Below are 24715 nucleotides of genomic sequence, written 5' to 3' on the forward strand. Positions count from 1 at the left end.
TTGATGTAATTCTCTCCATGTCAGTTCCCCACGTAGACCTAATGACAGGGTAAGACCCGTACGATATGTCAGGAACTCTGACCAGACACCTTCACACTTATAGGTGTTGTCTATGTTGCAGGATTGATGTAATTCTCTCCATGTCAGTTCCCCACGTAGACCTAATGACAGGGTAAGACCCGTACGATATGTCAGGAACTCTGACCAGACACCTTCACACTTATAGGTGTTGTCTATGTTGCAGGATTGATGTAATTCTCTCCATGTCAGTTCCCCACGTAGACCTAATGACAGGGTAAGACCCGTACGATATGTCAGGAACTCTGACCAGACACCTTCACACTTATAGGTGTTGTCTATGTTGCAGGATTGATGTAATTCTCTCCATGTCAGTTCCCCACGTAGACCTAATGACAGGGTAAGACCCGTACGATATGGCAGGAACTCTGACCAGACACCTTCACACTTATAGGTGTTGTCTATGTTGCAGGATTGATGTAATTCTCTCCATGTCAGTTCCCCACGTAGACCTAATGACAGGGTAAGACCCGTACGATATGTCAGGAACTCTGACCAGACACCTTCACACTTATAGGTGTTGTCTATGTTGCAGGATTGATGTAATTCTCTCCATGTCAGTTCCCCACGTAGACCTAATGACAGGGTAAGACCCGTACGATATGTCAGGAACTCTGACCAGACACCTTCACACTTATAGGTGTTGTCTATGTTGCAGGATTGATGTAATTCTCTCCATGTCAGTTCCCCACATAGACCTAATGACAGGGTAAGACCCGTACGATATGTCAGGAACTCTGACCAGACACCTTCACACTTATAGGTGTTGTCTATGTTGCAGGATTGATGTAATTCTCTCCATGTCAGTTCCCCACGTAGACCTAATGACAGGGTAAGACCCGTACGATATGTCAGGAACTCTGACCAGACACCTTCACACTTATAGGTGTTGTCTATGTTGCAGGATTGATGTAATTCTCTCCATGTCAGTTCCCCACGTAGACCTAATGACAGGGTAAGACCCGTACGATATGTCAGGAACTCTGACCAGACACCTTCACACTTATAGGTGTTGTCTATGTTGCAGGATTGATGTAATTCTCTCCATGTCAGTTCCCCACGTAGACCTAATGACAGGGTAAGACCCGTACGATATGTCAGGAACTCTGACCAGACACCTTCACACTTATAGGTGTTGTCTATGTTGCAGGATTGATGTAATTCTCTCCATGTCAGTTCCCCACATAGACCTAATGACAGGGTAAGACCCGTACGATATGTCAGGAACTCTGACCAGACACCTTCACACTTATAGGTGTTGTCTATGTTGCAGGATTGATGTAATTCTCTCCATGTCAGTTCCCCACGTAGACCTAATGACAGGGTAAGACCCGTACGATATGTCAGGAACTCTGACCAGACACCTTCACACTTATAGGTGTTGTCTATGTTGCAGGATTGATGTAATTCTCTCCATGTCAGTTCCCCACGTAGACCTAATGACAGGGTAAGACCCGTACGATATGTCAGGAACTCTGACCAGACACCTTCACACTTATAGGTGTTGTCTATGTTGCAGGATTGATGTAATTCTCTCCATGTCAGTTCCCCACGTAGACCTAATGACAGGGTAAGACCCGTACGATATGTCAGGAACTCTGACCAGACACCTTCACACTTATAGGTGTTGTCTATGTTGCAGGATTGATGTAATTCTCTCCATGTCAGTTCCCCACGTAGACCTAATGACAGGGTAAGACCCGTACGATATGTCAGGAACTCTGACCAGACACCTTCACACTTATAGGTGTTGTCTATGTTGCAGGATTGATGTAATTCTCTCCATGTCAGTTCCCCACGTAGACCTAATGACAGGATAAGACCCGTACGATATGTCAGGAACTCTGACCAGACACCTTCACACTTATAGGTGTTGTCTATGTTGCAGGGTTGATGTAATTCTCTCCATGTCAGTTCCCCACGTAGACCTAATGACAGGGTAAGACCCGTACGATATGTCAGGAACTCTGACCAGACACCTTCACACTTATAGGTGTTGTCTATGTTGCAGGATTGATGTAATTCTCTCCATGTCAGTTCCCCACGTAGACCTAATGACAGGGTAAGACCCGTACGATATGTCAGGAACTCTGACCAGACACCTTCACACTTATAGGTGTTGTCTATGTTGCAGGATTGATGTAATTCTCTCCATGTCAGTTCCCCACGTAGACCTAATGACAGGGTAAGACCCGTACGATATGTCAGGAACTCTGACCAGACACCTTCACACTTATAGGTGTTGTCTATGTTGCAGGATTGATGTAATTCTCTCCATGTCAGTTCCCCACGTAGACCTAATGACAGGGTAAGACCCGTACGATATGTCAGGAACTCTGACCAGACACCTTCACACTTATAGGTGTTGTCTATGTTGCAGGATTGATGTAATTCTCTCCATGTCAGTTCCCCACGTAGACCTAATGACAGGGTAAGACCCGTACGATATGTCAGGAACTCTGACCAGACACCTTCACACTTATAGGTGTTGTCTATGTTGCAGGATTGATGTAATTCTCTCCATGTCAGTTCCCCACGTAGACCTAATGACAGGGTAAGACCCGTACGATATGTCAGGAACTCTGACCAGACACCTTCACACTTATAGGTGTTGTCTATGTTGCAGGATTGATGTAATTCTCTCCATGTCAGTTCCCCACATAGACCTAATGACAGGGTAAGACCCGTACGATATGTCAGGAACTCTGACCAGACACCTTCACACTTATAGGTGTTGTCTATGTTGCAGGATTGATGTAATTCTCTCCATGTCAGTTCCCCACGTAGACCTAATGACAGGGTAAGACCCGTACGATATGTCAGGAACTCTGACCAGACACCTTCACACTTATAGGTGTTGTCTATGTTGCAGGATTGATGTAATTCTCTCCATGTCAGTTCCCCACGTAGACCTAATGACAGGGTAAGACCCGTACGATATGTCAGGAACTCTGACCAGACACCTTCACACTTATAGGTGTTGTCTATGTTGCAGGATTGATGTAATTCTCTCCATGTCAGTTCCCCACATAGACCTAATGACAGGGTAAGACCCGTACGATATGTCAGGAACTCTGACCAGACACCTTCACACTTATAGGTGTTGTCTATGCTGCAGGATTGATGTAATTCTCTCCATGTCAGTTCCCCACGTAGACCTAATGACAGGGTAAGACCCGTACGATATGTCAGGAACTCTGACCAGACACCTTCACACTTATAGGTGTTGTCTATGTTGCAGGATTGATGTAATTCTCTCCATGTCAGTTCCCCACGTAGACCTAATGACAGGGTAAGACCCGTACGATATGTCAGGAACTCTGACCAGACACCTTCACACTTATAGGTGTTGTCTATGTTGCAGGATTGATGTAATTCTCTCCATGTCAGTTCCCCACGTAGACCTAATGACAGGGTAAGACCCGTACGATATGTCAGGAACTCTGACCAGACACCTTCACACTTATAGGTGTTGTCTATGTTGCAGGATTGATGTAATTCTCTCCATGTCAGTTCCCCACATAGACCTAATGACAGGGTAAGACCCGTACGATATGTCAGGAACTCTGACCAGACACCTTCACACTTATAGGTGTTGTCTATGTTGCAGGATTGATGTAATTCTCTCCATGTCAGTTCCCCACGTAGACCTAATGACAGGGTAAGACCCGTACGATATGTCAGGAACTCTGACCAGACACCTTCACACTTATAGGTGTTGTCTATGTTGCAGGATTGATGTAATTCTCTCCATGTCAGTTCCCCACGTAGACCTAATGACAGGGTAAGACCCGTACGATATGTCAGGAACTCTGACCAGACACCTTCACACTTATAGGTGTTGTCTATGTTGCAGGATTGATGTAATTCTCTCCATGTCAGTTCCCCACGTAGACCTAATGACAGGGTAAGACCCGTACGATATGTCAGGAACTCTGACCAGACACCTTCACACTTATAGGTGTTGTCTATGTTGCAGGATTGATGTAATTCTCTCCATGTCAGTTCCCCACGTAGACCTAATGACAGGGTAAGACCCGTACGATATGTCAGGAACTCTGACCAGACACCTTCACACTTATAGGTGTTGTCTATGTTGCAGGATTGATGTAATTCTCTCCATGTCAGTTCCCCACGTAGACCTAATGACAGGGTAAGACCCGTACGATATGTCAGGAACTCTGACCAGACACCTTCACACTTATAGGTGTTGTCTATGTTGCAGGATTGATGTAATTCTCTCCATGTCAGTTCCCCACGTAGACCTAATGACAGGGTAAGACCCGTACGATATGTCAGGAACTCTGACCAGACACCTTCACACTTATAGGTGTTGTCTATGCTGCAGGATTGATGTAATTCTCTCCATGTCAGTTCCCCACGTAGACCTAATGACAGGGTAAGACCCGTACGATATGTCAGGAACTCTGACCAGACACCTTCACACTTATAGGTGTTGTCTATGTTGCAGGGTTGATGTAATTCTCTCCATGTCAGTTCCCCACGTAGACCTAATGACAGGGTAAGACCCGTACGATATGTCAGGAACTCTGACCAGACACCTTCACACTTATAGGTGTTGTCTATGTTGCAGGATTGATGTAATTCTCTCCATGTCAGTTCCCCACGTAGACCTAATGACAGGGTAAGACCCGTACGATATGTCAGGAACTCTGACCAGACACCTTCACACTTATAGGTGTTGTCTATGTTGCAGGATTGATGTAATTCTCTCCATGTCAGTTCCCCACATAGACCTAATGACAGGGTAAGACCCGTACGATATGTCAGGAACTCTGACCAGACACCTTCACACTTATAGGTGTTGTCTATGTTGCAGGATTGATGTAATTCTCTCCATGTCAGTTCCCCACGTAGACCTAATGACAGGGTAAGACCCGTACGATATGTCAGGAACTCAGACCAGACACCTTCACACTTATAGGTGTTGTCTATGTTGCAGGATTGATGTAATTCTCTCCATGTCAGTTCCCCACGTAGACCTAATGACAGGGTAAGACCCGTACGATATGTCAGGAACTCTGACCAGACACCTTCACACTTATAGGTGTTGTCTATGTTGCAGGATTGATGTAATTCTCTCCATGTCAGTTCCCCACGTAGACCTAATGACAGGGTAAGACCCGTACGATATGTCAGGAACTCTGACCAGACACCTTCACACTTATAGGTGTTGTCTATGTTGCAGGATTGATGTAATTCTCTCCATGTCAGTTCCCCACGTAGACCTAATGACAGGGTAAGACCCGTACGATATGTCAGGAACTCTGACCAGACACCTTCACACTTATAGGTGTTGTCTATGTTGCAGGATTGATGTAATTCTCTCCATGTCAGTTCCCCACGTAGACCTAATGACAGGGTAAGACCCGTACGATATGTCAGGAACTCTGACCAGACACCTTCACACTTATAGGTGTTGTCTATGTTGCAGGATTGATGTAATTCTCTCCATGTCAGTTCCCCACGTAGACCTAATGACAGGGTAAGACCCGTACGATATGTCAGGAACTCTGACCAGACACCTTCACACTTATAGGTGTTGTCTATGTTGCAGGATTGATGTAATTCTCTCCATGTCAGTTCCCCACATAGACCTAATGACAGGGTAAGACCCGTACGATATGTCAGGAACTCTGACCAGACACCTTCACACTTATAGGTGTTGTCTATGTTGCAGGATTGATGTAATTCTCTCCATGTCAGTTCCCCACATAGACCTAATGACAGGGTAAGACCCGTACGATATGTCAGGAACTCTGACCAGACACCTTCACACTTATAGGTGTTGTCTATGTTGCAGGATTGATGTAATTCTCTCCATGTCAGTTCCCCACGTAGACCTAATGACAGGATAAGACCCGTACGATATGTCAGGAACTCTGACCAGACACCTTCACACTTATAGGTGTTGTCTATGTTGCAGGATTGATGTAATTCTCTCCATGTCAGTTCCCCACGTAGACCTAATGACAGGATAAGACCCGTACGATATGTCAGGAACTCTGACCAGACACCTTCACACTTATAGGTGTTGTCTATGTTGCAGGATTGATGTAATTCTCTCCATGTCAGTTCCCCACGTAGACCTAATGACAGGGTAAGACCCGTACGATATGTCAGGAACTCTGACCAGACACCTTCACACTTATAGGTGTTGTCTATGTTGCAGGATTGATGTAATTCTCTCCATGTCAGTTCCCCACGTAGACCTAATGACAGGGTAAGACCCGTACGATATGTCAGGAACTCTGACCAGACACCTTCACACTTATAGGTGTTGTCTATGTTGCAGGATTGATGTAATTCTCTCCATGTCAGTTCCCCACATAGACCTAATGACAGGGTAAGACCCGTACGATATGTCAGGAACTCTGACCAGACACCTTCACACTTATAGGTGTTGTCTATGTTGCAGGATTGATGTAATTCTCTCCATGTCAGTTCCCCACGTAGACCTAATGACAGGGTAAGACCCGTACGATATGTCAGGAACTCTGACCAGACACCTTCACACTTATAGGTGTTGTCTATGTTGCAGGATTGATGTAATTCTCTCCATGTCAGTTCCCCACGTAGACCTAATGACAGGGTAAGACCCGTACGATATGTCAGGAACTCTGACCAGACACCTTCACACTTATAGGTGTTGTCTATGTTGCAGGATTGATGTAATTCTCTCCATGTCAGTTCCCCACGTAGACCTAATGACAGGGTAAGACCCGTACGATATGTCAGGAACTCTGACCAGACACCTTCACACTTATAGGTGTTGTCTATGTTGCAGGATTGATGTAATTCTCTCCATGTCAGTTCCCCACGTAGACCTAATGACAGGGTAAGACCCGTACGATATGTCAGGAACTCTGACCAGACACCTTCACACTTATAGGTGTTGTCTATGTTGCAGGATTGATGTAATTCTCTCCATGTCAGTTCCCCACGTAGACCTAATGACAGGGTAAGACCCGTACGATATGTCAGGAACTCTGACCAGACACCTTCACACTTATAGGTGTTGTCTATGTTGCAGGATTGATGTAATTCTCTCCATGTCAGTTCCCCACGTAGACCTAATGACAGGGTAAGACCCGTACGATATGTCAGGAACTCTGACCAGACACCTTCACACTTATAGGTGTTGTCTATGTTGCAGGATTGATGTAATTCTCTCCATGTCAGTTCCCCACGTAGACCTAATGACAGGGTAAGACCCGTACGATATGTCAGGAACTCTGACCAGACACCTTCACACTTATAGGTGTTGTCTATGTTGCAGGATTGATGTAATTCTCTCCATGTCAGTTCCCCACGTAGACCTAATGACAGGGTAAGACCCGTACGATATGTCAGGAACTCTGACCAGACACCTTCACACTTATAGGTGTTGTCTATGTTGCAGGATTGATGTAATTCTCTCCATGTCAGTTCCCCACATAGACCTAATGACAGGGTAAGACCCGTACGATATGTCAGGAACTCTGACCAGACACCTTCACACTTATAGGTGTTGTCTATGTTGCAGGATTGATGTAATTCTCTCCATGTCAGTTCCCCACGTAGACCTAATGACAGGGTAAGACCCGTACGATATGTCAGGAACTCTGACCAGACACCTTCACACTTATAGGTGTTGTCTATGTTGCAGGATTGATGTAATTCTCTCCATGTCAGTTCCCCACGTAGACCTAATGACAGGGTAAGACCCGTACGATATGTCAGGAACTCTGACCAGACACCTTCACACTTATAGGTGTTGTCTATGTTGCAGGATTGATGTAATTCTCTCCATGTCAGTTCCCCACGTAGACCTAATGACAGGGTAAGACCCGTACGATATGTCAGGAACTCTGACCAGACACCTTCACACTTATAGGTGTTGTCTATGCTGCAGGATTGATGTAATTCTCTCCATGTCAGTTCCCCACGTAGACCTAATGACAGGGTAAGACCCGTACGATATGTCAGGAACTCTGACCAGACACCTTCACACTTATAGGTGTTGTCTATGTTGCAGGATTGATGTAATTCTCTCCATGTCAGTTCCCCACGTAGACCTAATGACAGGGTAAGACCCGTACGATATGTCAGGAACTCTGACCAGACACCTTCACACTTATAGGTGTTGTCTATGTTGCAGGATTGATGTAATTCTCTCCATGTCAGTTCCCCACGTAGACCTAATGACAGGGTAAGACCCGTACGATATGTCAGGAACTCTGACCAGACACCTTCACACTTATAGGTGTTGTCTATGTTGCAGGATTGATGTAATTCTCTCCATGTCAGTTCCCCACGTAGACCTAATGACAGGGTAAGACCCGTACGATATGTCAGGAACTCTGACCAGACACCTTCACACTTATAGGTGTTGTCTATGTTGCAAGATTGATGTAATTCTCTCCATGTCAGTTCCCCACGTAGACCTAATGACAGGGTAAGACCCGTACGATATGTCAGGAACTCTGACCAGACACCTTCACACTTATAGGTGTTGTCTATGTTGCAGGATTGATGTAATTCTCTCCATGTCAGTTCCCCACGTAGACCTAATGACAGGGTAAGACCCGTACGATATGTCAGGAACTCTGACCAGACACCTTCACACTTATAGGTGTTGTCTATGTTGCAGGATTGATGTAATTCTCTCCATGTCAGTTCCCCACGTAGACCTAATGACAGGGTAAGACCCGTACGATATGTCAGGAACTCTGACCAGACACCTTCACACTTATAGGTGTTGTCTATGTTGCAGGATTGATGTAATTCTCTCCATGTCAGTTCCCCACGTAGACCTAATGACAGGGTAAGACCCGTACGATATGTCAGGAACTCTGACCAGACACCTTCACACTTATAGGTGTTGTCTATGCTGCAGGATTGATGTAATTCTCTCCATGTCAGTTCCCCACGTAGACCTAATGACAGGGTAAGACCCGTACGATATGTCAGGAACTCTGACCAGACACCTTCACACTTATAGGTGTTGTCTATGTTGCAGGATTGATGTAATTCTCTCCATGTCAGTTCCCCACATAGACCTAATGACAGGGTAAGACCCGTACGATATGTCAGGAACTCTGACCAGACACCTTCACACTTATAGGTGTTGTCTATGTTGCAGGATTGATGTAATTCTCTCCATGTCAGTTCCCCACGTAGACCTAATGACAGGGTAAGACCCGTACGATATGTCAGGAACTCTGACCAGACACCTTCACACTTATAGGTGTTGTCTATGTTGCAGGATTGATGTAATTCTCTCCATGTCAGTTCCCCACGTAGACCTAATGACAGGGTAAGACCCGTACGATATGTCAGGAACTCTGACCAGACACCTTCACACTTATAGGTGTTGTCTATGTTGCAGGATTGATGTAATTCTCTCCATGTCAGTTCCCCACGTAGACCTAATGACAGGGTAAGACCCGTACGATATGTCAGGAACTCTGACCAGACACCTTCACACTTATAGGTGTTGTCTATGTTGCAGGATTGATGTAATTCTCTCCATGTCAGTTCCCCACGTAGACCTAATGACAGGGTAAGACCCGTACGATATGTCAGGAACTCTGACCAGACACCTTCACACTTATAGGTGTTGTCTATGTTGCAGGATTGATGTAATTCTCTCCATGTCAGTTCCCCACATAGACCTAATGACAGGGTAAGACCCGTACGATATGTCAGGAACTCTGACCAGACACCTTCACACTTATAGGTGTTGTCTATGTTGCAGGATTGATGTAATTCTCTCCATGTCAGTTCCCCACATAGACCTAATGACAGGGTAAGACCCGTACGATATGTCAGGAACTCTGACCAGACACCTTCACACTTATAGGTGTTGTCTATGTTGCAGGATTGATGTAATTCTCTCCATGTCAGTTCCCCACGTAGACCTAATGACAGGGTAAGACCCGTACGATATGTCAGGAACTCTGACCAGACACCTTCACACTTATAGGTGTTGTCTATGTTGCAGGATTGATGTAATTCTCTCCATGTCAGTTCCCCACGTAGACCTAATGACAGGGTAAGACCCGTACGATATGTCAGGAACTCTGACCAGACACCTTCACACTTATAGGTGTTGTCTATGTTGCAGGATTGATGTAATTCTCTCCATGTCAGTTCCCCACGTAGACCTAATGACAGGGTAAGACCCGTACGATATGTCAGGAACTCTGACCAGACACCTTCACACTTATAGGTGTTGTCTATGTTGCAGGATTGATGTAATTCTCTCCATGTCAGTTCCCCACGTAGACCTAATGACAGGGTAAGACCCGTACGATATGTCAGGAACTCTGACCAGACACCTTCACACTTATAGGTGTTGTCTATGCTGCAGGATTGATGTAATTCTCTCCATGTCAGTTCCCCACGTAGACCTAATGACAGGGTAAGACCCGTACGATATGTCAGGAACTCTGACCAGACACCTTCACACTTATAGGTGTTGTCTATGTTGCAGGATTGATGTAATTCTCTCCATGTCAGTTCCCCACATAGACCTAATGACAGGGTAAGACCCGTACGATATGTCAGGAACTCTGACCAGACACCTTCACACTTATAGGTGTTGTCTATGTTGCAGGATTGATGTAATTCTCTCCATGTCAGTTCCCCACGTAGACCTAATGACAGGGTAAGACCCGTACGATATGTCAGGAACTCTGACCAGACACCTTCACACTTATAGGTGTTGTCTATGTTGCAGGATTGATGTAATTCTCTCCATGTCAGTTCCCCACGTAGACCTAATGACAGGGTAAGACCCGTACGATATGTCAGGAACTCTGACCAGACACCTTCACACTTATAGGTGTTGTCTATGTTGCAGGATTGATGTAATTCTCTCCATGTCAGTTCCCCACGTAGACCTAATGACAGGGTAAGACCCGTACGATATGTCAGGAACTCTGACCAGACACCTTCACACTTATAGGTGTTGTCTATGTTGCAGGATTGATGTAATTCTCTCCATGTCAGTTCCCCACGTAGACCTAATGACAGGGTAAGACCCGTACGATATGTCAGGAACTCTGACCAGACACCTTCACACTTATAGGTGTTGTCTATGTTGCAGGATTGATGTAATTCTCTCCATGTCAGTTCCCCACATAGACCTAATGACAGGGTAAGACCCGTACGATATGTCAGGAACTCTGACCAGACACCTTCACACTTATAGGTGTTGTCTATGTTGCAGGATTGATGTAATTCTCTCCATGTCAGTTCCCCACATAGACCTAATGACAGGGTAAGACCCGTACGATATGTCAGGAACTCTGACCAGACACCTTCACACTTATAGGTGTTGTCTATGTTGCAGGATTGATGTAATTCTCTCCATGTCAGTTCCCCACGTAGACCTAATGACAGGGTAAGACCCGTACGATATGTCAGGAACTCTGACCAGACACCTTCACACTTATAGGTGTTGTCTATGTTGCAAGATTGATGTAATTCTCTCCATGTCAGTTCCCCACGTAGACCTAATGACAGGGTAAGACCCGTACGATATGTCAGGAACTCTGACCAGACACCTTCACACTTATAGGTGTTGTCTATGTTGCAAGATTGATGTAATTCTCTCCATGTCAGTTCCCCACATAGACCTAATGACAGGGTAAGACCCGTACGATATGTCCGGAACTCTGACCAGACACCTTCACACTTATAGGTGTTGTCTATGTTGCAGGATTGATGTAATTCTCTCCATGTCAGTTCCCCACATAGACCTAATCACATATCTTTTGAAGGTGTATGTTCATTTTTCCAGCATTTTGTTACACATTTCCTTGCTGCTGCTAAAAGATGATTTATCAATTTAAGTGGAGAGGATTGGAGTGTATCAACAGGAATAATACCTAGGAGATGACTTGGGTCTGGTTGGATATTAATACCTAGGAGGAGATGACTTGGGTCTGGTTGGATATGAATACCTAGGAGATGACTTGGGTCTGGTTGGATATTAATACCTAGGAGATGACTTGGGTCTGGTTGGATATTAATACCTAGGAGGAGATGACTTGGGTCTGGTTGGATATTAATATCTAGGAGGAGATGACTTGGGTCTGGTTGGATATTAATACCTAGGAGATGACTTGGGTCTGGTTGGATATGAATACCTAGGAGATGACTTGGGTCTGGTTGGATATGAATACCTAGGAGATGACTTGGGTCTGGTTGGATATTAATACCTAGGAGATGACTTGGGTCTGGTTGGATATTAATACCTAGGAGGAGATGACTTGGGTCTGGTTGGATATTAATATCTAGGAGGAGATGACTTGGGTCTGGTTGGATATTAATACCTAGGAGATGACTTGGGTCTGGTTGGATATTAATACCTAGGAGATGACTTGGGTCTGCTTGGATATTAATACCTAGGAGGAGATGACTTGGGTCTGGTTGGATATTAATACCTAGGAGATGACTTGGGTCTGGTTGGATATTAATATCTAGGAGATGACTTGGGTCTGGTTGGATATTAATACCTAGGAGGAGATGACTTCGGTCTGGTTGGATATTAATACCTAGGAGATGACTTGGGTCTGGTTGGATATTAATATCTAGGAGGAGATGACTTGGGTCTGGTTGGATATTAATACCTAGGAGATGACTTGGGTCTGGTTGGATATTTATATCTAGGAGGAGATGACTTGGGTCTGGTTGGATATTAATATCTAGGAGATGACTTGGGTCTGGTTGGATATGAATACCTAGGAGGAGATGACTTGGGTCTGGTTGGATATTAATACCTAGGAGATGACTTGGGTCTGGTTGGATATTAATACCTAGGAGATGACTTGGGTCTGGTTGGATATTAATACCTAGGAGATGACTTGGGTCTGGTTGGATATTAATACCTAGGAGATGACTTGGGTCTGTTTGGATATTTATATCTAGGAGATGACTTGGGTCTGGTTGGATATTAATACCTAGGAGGAGATGACTTGGGTCTGTTTGGATATTTATATCTAGGAGATGACTTGGGTCTGGTTGGATATGAATACCTAGGAGATGACTTGGGTCTGGTTGGATATGAATACCTAGGAGATGACTTGGGTCTGGTTGGATATTAATACCTAGGAGGAGATGACTTGGGTCTGGTTGGATATTAATACCTAGGAGATTACTTGGGTCTGTTTGGATATTAATATCTAGGAGATGACTTGGGTCTGGTTGGATATTAATACCTAGGAGGAGATGACTTGGGTCTGGTTGGATATTAATACCTAGGAAATAACTTGGGTCTGGTTGGATATTAATACCTAGGAGGAGATGAAAAAACACTGTAGTACTTTGAACTTTCTAGTACTTTGTACTTTCTAGCTGACCCATCAGGTAGCTAACAGCCTGGTCTGGTTGATTCCTCTAGCTGACCCATCAGGTAGCTAACAGCCTGGTCTGGTTGATTCCTCTAGCTGGCCCATAAGGTAGCTAACAGCCTGGTCTGGGCGATTCCTCTACCAGGTATAGTGTTACCCGGGTATAGGGTTACCCAGGGATAGTGTTACCCAGGTATAGTGTTACCCAGGTATAGTGTTACCCAGGGATACTGTTATCCAGGTATAGTGTTACCCAGGGATACTGTTACCCAGGGATACTGTTACCCAGGTATTGTGTTACGCAGGGATACTGTTACCCAGGGATATTGGTACCCAGGTATAGTGTTACCCAGTGATACTGTTACCCAGGGATACTGTTACCCAGGGATACTGTTACCCAGGGATAGTGTTACCCAGGGATACTGTTACCCAGGGATACTGTTACCCAGGGATACAGTTTCCCTCATACTGTCTTTTCATCTCTCCATCTCTCTGTCTGTTTCCCGAGTGTGTGTGTCTCCCTGTGTCTCTCTTTGTGTGTGTGTGTGTGTGTCTCCCTGTGTCTCTCTTTGTGTGTGTGCGTGTGTGTGTGTGTGTATAGGCCGGTGCCACTGGGTCGTGTAGAGGAAGGTTGTGACACAGCAGTGATGAAGCTGAGCGGCGCGGCATTAGGCTCCTCTCAGACCGCGTTAGGCTCCTCCCAGCAGGGCCAAACCAGGAAGAAGAAGAAACCAAACAGGAAGAGAGACTCCTGCTCCGCCCCCGATGCCCCAGCGACCGCACAAGATGACCCGGTCCAACACAGTGACGACCGCAGTGACCGCAGCTCTGACCGCATCGGAGAGAGGGGGGAGAGGAGGAGGGAGAGGAGAGGGGAGAGGAGGAGGAGGGAGAGGAGAGGGGAACACCCCCGCCATCGTAGCGCCGCCCCTCCTGAATCTGATTCGTCGTCTGACGGGGAGGCGGGGAGGGAGGCCAGAAGCTGGAGCAGGGAGAAAGCCAAGAGGGGCCGACGCCGCAGTGGGAGTAGCAGGGAGAGGGGAGGGGGAGAGGGGATGGAGCTGCAGTCTGTAGGGTCTGATGAGGGGAAGGAGAACCAAGAGAAAGAGGTTCCACTGGAGAACGGTTCCGGAGTGAAGAACCGGCGATCAGGAGGAGGAGGGGAGGAGAGCAGGCGGAGCTCCCAGCGCAGGGAGGAGGCGGGGTCTAAGTTCCGTAGCCCCGGCGGTAGCTCATCATTGGCTGAGGATGGAGAGAGGGAGGAACAGATCACTAAGAATTACCAGGAGACCGGGTCAGTGGGTGGAGACATGTCCGCGCCGTCGCCACGGAGATATGGGGGCTGCAACGCCCCTGAAGGCTGCTCCGATGACGAGCCAGAGGTCTGCAGGTAGGTGTGTTTGTTCATCTCTGTGTGCGTGTGTCTCTGTATGTGTGTGTTCATCTCTGTGTGTGTGTGTTCACGTGTGTGTGTTCATCTGTATGTGTGTGTGTGTGTTCATCTCTGTGTGTGTGTGTGTGTGTGTTCACGTGTGTGTGTTCATCTGTGTGTGTGTTCATCTCTGTGTGTGTTTGTGTGTGTGTGTATTAATGTGTGTGTGTGTTCATCTGTGTGTGTGTGTGTATGTGTGTGTTCACGTGTGTTTGTTCATCTCTGTGTTTCTGTGTGTGTTGTGTGTTCATCTCTGTGTGTGTGTATTAATGTGTGTGTGTGTGTTCATCTCTGTGTTTCTGTGTGTGTGTGTTTCTGTGTGTGTGTGTGTGTGTTTCTGTGTGTGTGTGTTCATCTCTGTGTTTCTGTGTGTGTGTGTGTGTTTCTGTGTGTGTGTGTTCATCTCTGTGTGTGTGTGTGTGTTCATCTCTGTGTGTGTGTATTAATGTGTGTGTGTGTGTTCATCTCTGTGTTTCTGTGTGTGTGTGTGTTTCTGTGTGTGTGTGTGTTCATCTCTGTGTGTATGTGTTCATCTCTGTGTGTGTGTGTGTTCACGTGTGTGTGTTCATCTCTGTGTTTCTGTGTGTGTGTGTGTGTGTGTGTGTAGGATCTGCCACTGTGAAGGAGATGAGGAGTGTGTGTTGATAACCCCGTGCCGCTGTACAGGCAGCATGAGGTTTGTTCACCAGGACTGTCTCAACCAGTGGATCAAGTCATCAGACACACACTGCTGTGAGCTGTGCCAATACAACTTCATCATGGAGACTCACCTTAAACCTCTACGTAAGGTACAGAGACCTCAACACACCTGACCTGTATATACCCCTCAACACATCTGACCTCAACACATCTAACCACCTCAACACACCTGACCTGTATATACACCTCAACACATCTGACCTCAACACATCTAACCTCTATACACCTCAACACATCTAACCTCAACACATCTGACCTCAACACATCTGACCTCTATACACCTAAACACATCTGACCTCTACACATCTAACCTCTATACACCTCAACACATCTGACCTCTATACACCTCAACACATCTAACCTCAACACATCTGACCTCTATACACCTCAACACATCTGACCTCAACACATCTAACCTCAACACATCTGACCTCTATACACCTCAACACATCTAACCTCTACACACCTCAACACATCTAACCTCAACACATCTGACCTCAACACATCTAACCTCAACACATCTGACCTCAACACATCTAACCTCAACACATCTAACCTCAACACATCTAACCTCTATACACCTCAACACATCTGACCTCAACACACCTGACCTGTATACACCTCAACACATCTAACCTCTATACACCTCAACACATCTGACCTCAACACACCTGACCTGTATATACACCTCAACACATCTGACCTCAACACATCTAACCTCTATACACCTCAACACACCTGACCTCTATACACCTCAACACACCTGACCTCTATACACCTCAACACATCTGACCTCTACACATCTAACCTCTACACATCTAACCTCAACACATCTAACCTCAACACATCTAACCTCTACACATCTAACCTCTATACACCTCAACACATCTGACCTCTACACATCTAACCTCAACACATCTAACCTCTATACACCTCAACACATCTGACCTCTACACATCTAACCTCTATACACCTCAACACATCTAACCTCAACACATCTAACCTCTATATACCTCAACACATCTAACCTCTACACACACCTCAGCACGCCTTGTCTCAACACATCTAACCTCTACACACACCTCAACACATCTAACCTCTACACACATCTGACCTCAACACATCTAACCTCTACACACACCTCAACACATCTAACCTCTACACACACCTCAACACATCTAACCTCTACACACACCTCAACACATCTAACCTCTACACACACCTCAGCACGCCTTGTCTCAACACATCTACCCTCTACTCACACCTCAACACATCTAACCTCTACACACACCTCAGCACGCCTTGTCTCAACACATCTACCCTCTACTCACACCTCAACACATCTGACCTCTACTCACACCTCAACACATCTAACCTCTATACAACTCAACACATCTAACCTCTACACACCTCAACACATCTAACCTCAACACATCTAACCTCTACACACACCTCAGCACGCCTTGTCTCAACACACACCTCAACACATCTAACCTCTACACACCTCAACACATCTAACCTCTACACACACCTCAACACATCTGACCTCAACACAGACACCATGATGGGACTCAGTGGAGCTGCCCATGCTGTCAGACACCATGATGGGACTCAGTGGAGATGCCCATGCTGTTACAGACACCATGATGGGACTCAGTGGAGCTGCCCATGCTGTCAGACACCATGATGGGACTCAGTGGAGATGCCCATGCTGTTACAGACACCATGATGGGACTCAGTGGAGCTGCCCATGCTGTCAGAGACACCATGAGGGGACTCAGTGGAGCTGCCCATGCTGTCAGAGACACCATGAGGGGACTCAGTGGAGCTGCCCATGCTGTCAGAGACCATGAGGGGACTCAGTGGAGCTGCCCATGCTGTCAGAGACACCATGAGGGGACTCAGTGGAGCTGCCCATGCTGTCAGAGACACCATGAAGGGACTCAGTGGAGCTGCCCATGCTGTCAGACACCATGAGGGGACTCAGTGGAGCTGCCCATGCTGTCAGAGCCCATGAGGGGACTCAGTGGAGCTGCCCATGCTGTCAGACACCATGATGGGACTCAGTGGAGCTGCCCATGCTGTCAGACACCATGAGGGGACTCAGTGGAGCTGCCCATGCTGTCAGAAACCATGAGGGGACTCAGTGGAGCTGCCCATGCTGTCAGACACCATGAGAGGACTCAGTGGAGCTGCCCATGCTGTCAGAAACCATGAGGGGACTCAGTGGAGCTGCCCATGCTGTCAGACACCATGAGGGGACTCAGTGGAGCTGCCCATGCTGTCAGACACCATGAGGGGACTCAGTGGAGCTGCCCATGCTGTCAGACACCATGAGAGGACTCAGTGGAGCTGCCCATGCTGTCAGACACCATGAGGGGACTCAGTGGAGCTGCCCATGCTGTCAGAGACACCATGAGGGGACTCAGTGGAGCTGCCCATGCTGTCAGACACCATGATGGGACTCAGTGGAGCTGCCCATGCTGTCAGACACCATGAGGGGACTCAGTGGAGCTGCCCATGCTGTCAGACACCATGAGGGGACTCAGTGGAGCTGCCCATGCTGTCAGAGACACCATGAGGGGACTCAGTGGAGCTGCCCATGCTGTCAGACACCATGAGGGGACTCAGTGGAGCTGCCCATCAAATCAAAATCAAATCAAATCAAATGTATTTATAAAGCCCTTCGTACATCAGCTGATATCTCAAAGTGCTGTACAGAAACCCAGCCTAAAACCCCAAACAGCAAGCAATGCAGGTGTAGAAGCACGGTGGCTAGGAAAAACTCCCTAGAAAGGCCAATACCTAGGAAGAAACCTAGAGAGGAACCAGGCTATGTGGGGTGGCCAGTCCTCTTCTGGCTGTGCCGGGTGGAGATTATAACAGAACATGGCTAAGATGTTCAAATGTTCATAAATGACCAGCATGGTCGAATAATAATAAGGCAGAACAGTTTAAACTGGAGCAGCAGCACAGTCAGGTGGAAGTTGAAACTGGAGCAGCAGCATGGCCAAGTGGACTGGGGACAGCAAGGAGTCATCATGTCAGGTAGTCCTGGGGCATGGTCCTAGGGCTCAGGTCGGTTGAAACTGGAACAGCAGCATGGCCAGGTGGACTGGGGACAGCAAGGAGTCATCATGTCAGGTAGTCCTGGGGCATGGTCCTAGGGCTCAGGTCCTCCGAGAGAGAAAAAGAAAGAGAGAAGGAGAGAATTAGAGAACGCACACTTAGATTCACTCAGGACACCGAATAGGACAGGAGAAGTACTCCAGATATAACAAACTGACCACCAGCCCCCCGACACATAAACTACTGCAGCATAAATACTGGAGGCTGAGACAGGAGGGGTCAGGAGACACTGTGGCCCCATCCGAGGACACCCCCGGACAGGGCCAAACAGGAAGGATATAACCCCACCCACTTTGCCAAAGCACAGCCCCCACACCACTAGAGGGATATCTTCAACCACCAACTGTCATGCTGTCAGACACCATGATGGGACTCAGTGGAGCTGCCCATGCTGTCAGACACCATGAGGGGACTCAGTGGAGCTGCCCATGCTGTCAGAGACACCATGAGGGGACTCAGTGGATCTGCCCATGCTGTCAGACACCATGATGGTTCAGATACATAGATACCTGTCTATGACACACTCTTTCTCACCTTTTCTCTCCCTCAGTGGGAGAAGCTCCAGATGTCGACCAATGAGAGGAGGAAGATCTTATGCTCCCTAATGTTCCACCTGGTGGCCATTGGTTGTGTTCTCTGGTCCGTATACGTCCTCGTCAACAGAACCCTCCACGAGATCAACCTGGGACGCAACACCGGTCAGCACCTCCACCCTGACCTTAACCCAACCTCTATACAACCCTGACCTAACCTCTGTACAACCACAACCCTGACCTAACCTCTGTACAACCACAACCCTGACCTAACTTCTGTACAACCACAACCCTGACCTAACCTCTGTACAACCACAACCCTGACCTAACCTCTGTACAATTACAACCTTAACCCAACCTTTATACAACCCTGACCTAACCTCTGTGCAACCACAACCCTGACCCAACCTCTATACAACCCTGACCTAACCTCTGTACAACCACAACCTTAACCCAACCTCTATACAACCCTGACCTAACCTCTGTACAACCACAACCTTAACCCAACCTCTATACAACCCTGACCTAACCCCTATACAACCACAACCTTAACCCAACCTCTATACAACCTTAACCCAACTTCTTACATTACTGTGTTTTCAGGAGAATATAGTAACATTACTGTGTTTTCAGATGAGAATATAGTAACATTACTGTGTTTTCAGATGAGAATATAGTAACATTACTGTGTTTTCAGGAGAATATAGTAACATTACTGTGTTTTCAGATGACAGGAGAATATAGTAACATTACTGTGTTTTCAGGAGAATATAGTAACATTACTGTGTTTACAGGAGAATATAGTAACATTACTGTGTTTACAGGAGAATATAGTAACATTACTGTGTTTACAGATGACAGGAGAATATAGTAACATTACTGTGTTTACAGGAGAATATAGTAACATTACTGTGTTTTCAGATGAGAATATAGTAACATTACTGTGTTTTCAGATGACAGGAGAATATAGTAACATTACTGTGTTTACAGGAGAATATAGTAACATTACTGTGTTTTCAGATGAGAATATAGTAACATTACTGTGTTTTCAGGAGAATATAGTAACATTACTGTGTTTACAGGAGAATATAGTAACATTACTGTGTTTACAGGAGAATATAGTAACATTACTGTGTTTTCAGATGAGAATATAGTAACATTACTGTGTTTACAGGAGAATATAGTAACATTACTGTGTTTTCAGATGAGAATATAGTAACATTACTGTGTTTACAGGAGAATATAGTAACATTACTGTGTTTTCAGATGACAGGAGAATATAGTAACATTACTGTGTTTACAGGAGAATATAGTAACATTACTGTGTTTTCAGATGAGAATATAGTAACATTACTGTGTTTTCAGGAGAATATAGTAACATTACTGTGTTTACAGGAGAATATAGTAACATTACTGTGTTTTCAGATGAGAATATAGTAACATTACTGTGTTTTCAGATGACAGGAGAATATAGTAACATTACTGTGTTTTCAGATGAGAATATAGTAACATTACTGTGTTTTCAGATGACAGGAGAATATAGTAACATTACTGTGTTTTCAGACGACAGGAGAATATAGTAACATTACTGTGTTTTCAGGAGAATATAGTAACATTACTGTGTTTTCAGATGAGATGAGAATATAGTAACATTACTGTGTTTACAGATGAGATGAGAATATAGTAACATTACTGTGTTTTCAGATGAGAGGAGAATATAGTAACATTACTGTGTTTTCAGGACAATATAGTAACATTACTGTGTTTACAGGAGAATATAGTAACATTACTGTGTTTACAGGAGAATATAGTAACATTACTGTGTTTTCAGATGAGAATATAGTAACATTACTGTGTTTTCAGATGACAGGAGAATATAGTAACATTACTGTGTTTACAGGAGAATATAGTAACATTACTGTGTTTACAGGAGAATATAGTAACATTACTGTGTTTACAGATGAGAATATAGTAACATTACTGTGTTTTCAGATGAGAATATAGTAACATTACTGTGTTTACAGGAGAATATAGTAACATTACTGTGTTTTCAGGAGAATATAGTAACATTACTGTGTTTACAGGAGAATAGTAACATTACTGTGTTTACAGATGAGAATATAGTAACATTACTGTGTTTACAGATGAGAGGAGAATATAGTAACATTACTGTGTTTACAGGAGAATATAGTAACATTACTGTGTTTACAGATGACAGGAGAATATAGTAACATTACTGTGTTTACAGGAGAATATAGTAACATTACTGTGTTTACAGATGACAGGAGAATATAGTAACATTACTGTGTTTACAGGAGAATATAGTAACATTACTGTGTTTACAGGAGAATATAGTAACATTACTGTGTTTACAGGAGAATATAGTAACATTACTGTGTTTTCAGATGAGAATATAGTAACATTACTGTGTTTACAGGAGAATATAGTAACATTACTGTGTTTTCAGGAGAATATAGTAACATTACTGTGTTTACAGATGAGAGGAGAATATAGTAACATTACTGTGTTTTCAGATGAGAATATAGTAACATTACTGTGTTTACAGGAGAATATAGTAACATTACTGTGTTTTCAGATGAGAATATAGTAACATTACTGTGTTTTCAGATGAGAATATAGTAACATTACTGTGTTTTCAGGAGAATATAGTAACATTACTGTGTTTTCAGACGACAGGAGAATATAGTAACATTACTGTGTTTACAGGAGAATATAGTAACATTACTGTGGTTTCAGACGACAGGAGAATATAGTAACATTACTGTGTTTTCAGATGACAGGAGAATATAGTAACATTACTGTGTTTTCAGATGACAGGAGAATATAGTAACATTACTGTGTTTTCAGGAGAATATAGTAACATGACTGTGTTTACAGATGAGATGAGAATATAGTAACATTACTGTGTTTTCAGATGACAGGAGAATATAGTAACATTACTGTGTTTACAGGAGAATATAGTAACATTACTGTGTTTACAGGAGAATATAGTAACATTACTGTGTTTTCAGGAGAATATAGTAACATTACTGTGTTTACAGGAGAATATAGTAACATTACTGTGTTTTCAGGAGAATATAGTAACATTACTGTGTTTTCAGATGAGAATATAGTAACATTACTGTGTTTTCAGATGAGAATATAGTAACATTACTGTGTTTTCAGATGAGGAGAATATAGTAACATTACTGTGTTTTCAGATGAGAATATAGTAACATTACTGTGTTTACAGATGAGAATATAGTAACATTACTGTGTTTTCAGATGAGAATATAGTAACATTACTGTGTTTTCAGATGACAGGAGAATATAGTAACATGACTGTGTTTACAGATGAGAGGAGAATATAGTAACATTACTGTGTTTTCAGATGACAGGAGAATATAGTAACATTACTGTGTTTACAGATGAGAATATAGTAACATTACTGTGTTTACAGGAGAATATAGTAACATTACTGTGTTTACAGGAGAATATAGTAACATTACTGTGTTTTCAGATGACAGGAGAATATAGTAACATTACTGTGTTTTCAGATGAGAATATAGTAACATTACTGTGTTTTCAGGAGAATATAGTAACATTACTGTGTTTTCAGATGACAGGAGAATATAGTAACATTACTGTGTTTACAGGAGAATATAGTAACATTACTGTGTTTACAGGAGAATATAGTAACATTACTGTGTTTTCAGGAGAATATAGTAACATTACTGTGTTTTCAGATGAGAATATAGTAACATTACTGTGTTTACAGATGAGAATATAGTAACATTACTGTGTTTTCAGATGAGAATATAGTAACATTACTGTGTTTTCAGATGAGAATATAGTAACATTACTGTGTTTTCAGATGAGAATATAGTAACATTACTGTGTTTTCAGGACAATATAGTAACATTACTGTGTTTACAGATGACAGGAGAATATAGTAACATTACTGTGTTTACAGATGAGAATATAGTAACATTACTGTGTTTTCAGGACAATATAGTAACATTACTGTGTTTACAGATGACAGGAGAATATAGTAACATTACTGTGTTTTCAGATGAGAATATAGTAACATTACTGTGTTTACAGATGAGAATATAGTAACATTACTGTGTTTTCAGATGAGAGGAGAATATAGTAACATTACTGTGTTTTCAGGGGAATATAGTAACATTACTGTGTTTACAGGAGAATATAGTAACATTACTGTGTTTACAGATGAGAATATAGTAACATTACTGTGTTTACAGGAGAATATAGTAACATTACTGTGTTTTCAGATGACAGGAGAATATAGTAACATTACTGTGTTTACAGGAGAATATAGTAACATTACTGTGTTTTCAGATGACAGGAGAATATAGTAACATTACTGTGTTTTCAGGAGAATATAGTAACATTACTGTGGTTTCAGATGAGAATATAGTAACATTACTGTGTTTTCAGATGAGAATATAGTAACATTACTGTGTTTTCAGGAGAATATAGTAACATTACTGTGTTTACAGGAGAATATAGTAACATTACTGTGTTTTCAGATGAGAATATAGTAACATTACTGTGTTTACAGGAGAATATAGTAACATCAAATCAAATCAAATCAAATGTATTTATATAGCCCTTCGTACATCAGCTGATATCTCAAAGTGCTGTACAGAAACCCAGCCTAAGACCCCAAACAGCAAGCAATGCAGGTGTAGAAGCACGGTGGCTAGGAAAACCTCCCTAGAAAGGCCAATACCTAGGAAGAAACCTAGAGAGGAACCAGGCTATGTGGGGTGGCCAGTCCTCTTCTGGCTGTGCCGGGTGGAGATTATAACAGAACATGGCCAAGATGTTCAAATGTTCATAAATGACCAGCATGGTCGTATAATAATAAGGCAGAACAGTTGAAACTGGAGCAGCAGCACAGTCAGGTGGAAGTTGAAACTGGAGCAGCAGCATGGCCAGGTGGACTGGGGACAGCAAGGAGTCATCATGTCAGGTAGTCCTGGGGCATGGTCCTAGGGCTCAGGTCAGTTGAAACTGGAACAGCAGCATGGCCAGGTGGACTGGGGACAGCAAGGAGTCATCATGTCAGGTAGTCCTGGGGCATGGTCCTAGGGCTCAGGTCCTCCGAGAGAGAGAAAGAAAGAGAGAAGGAGAGAATTAGAGAACGCACACTTAGATTCACACAGGACACCGAATAGGACAGGAGAAGTACTCCAGATATAACAAACTGACCCCAGCCCCCCGACACAAACTACTGCAGCATAAATACTGGAGGCTGAGACAGGAGGGGTCAGGAGACACTGTGGCCCCATCTGAGGACACCCCCGGACAGGGCCAAACAGGAGGGATATAACCCCACCCACTTTGCCAAAGCACAGCCCCCACACCACTAGAGGGATATCTTCAACCACCAACTTACCATCCTGAGACAAGGCTGAGTATAGCCCACAAAGATCTCCGCCACGGCACAACCCAAG

The 24715-nt window shown here is 44.3% G+C and overlaps 1 protein-coding gene across 1 annotated transcript in view; it reads left to right on the plus strand.

The window, feature by feature from the left end:
* Positions 1-24715, plus strand: part of LOC116361498 (E3 ubiquitin-protein ligase MARCH7-like) — a 43924-nt gene that overhangs the window by 12070 nt on the left and 7139 nt on the right. The window contains exons 4-6 of the mRNA XM_031815966.1: positions 14041-14829; positions 15479-15659; positions 19250-19397. Coding sequence (XP_031671826.1) covers positions 14041-14829; positions 15479-15659; positions 19250-19397 — 1118 coding nt within the window. The remainder of the gene's footprint in view (positions 1-14040; positions 14830-15478; positions 15660-19249; positions 19398-24715) is intronic.

This window comes from Oncorhynchus kisutch, unplaced genomic scaffold, assembly GCF_002021735.2.
Source record: "Oncorhynchus kisutch isolate 150728-3 unplaced genomic scaffold, Okis_V2 scaffold719, whole genome shotgun sequence".
In the NCBI taxonomy this organism is placed as follows: Eukaryota; Metazoa; Chordata; class Actinopteri; order Salmoniformes; family Salmonidae; genus Oncorhynchus; species Oncorhynchus kisutch.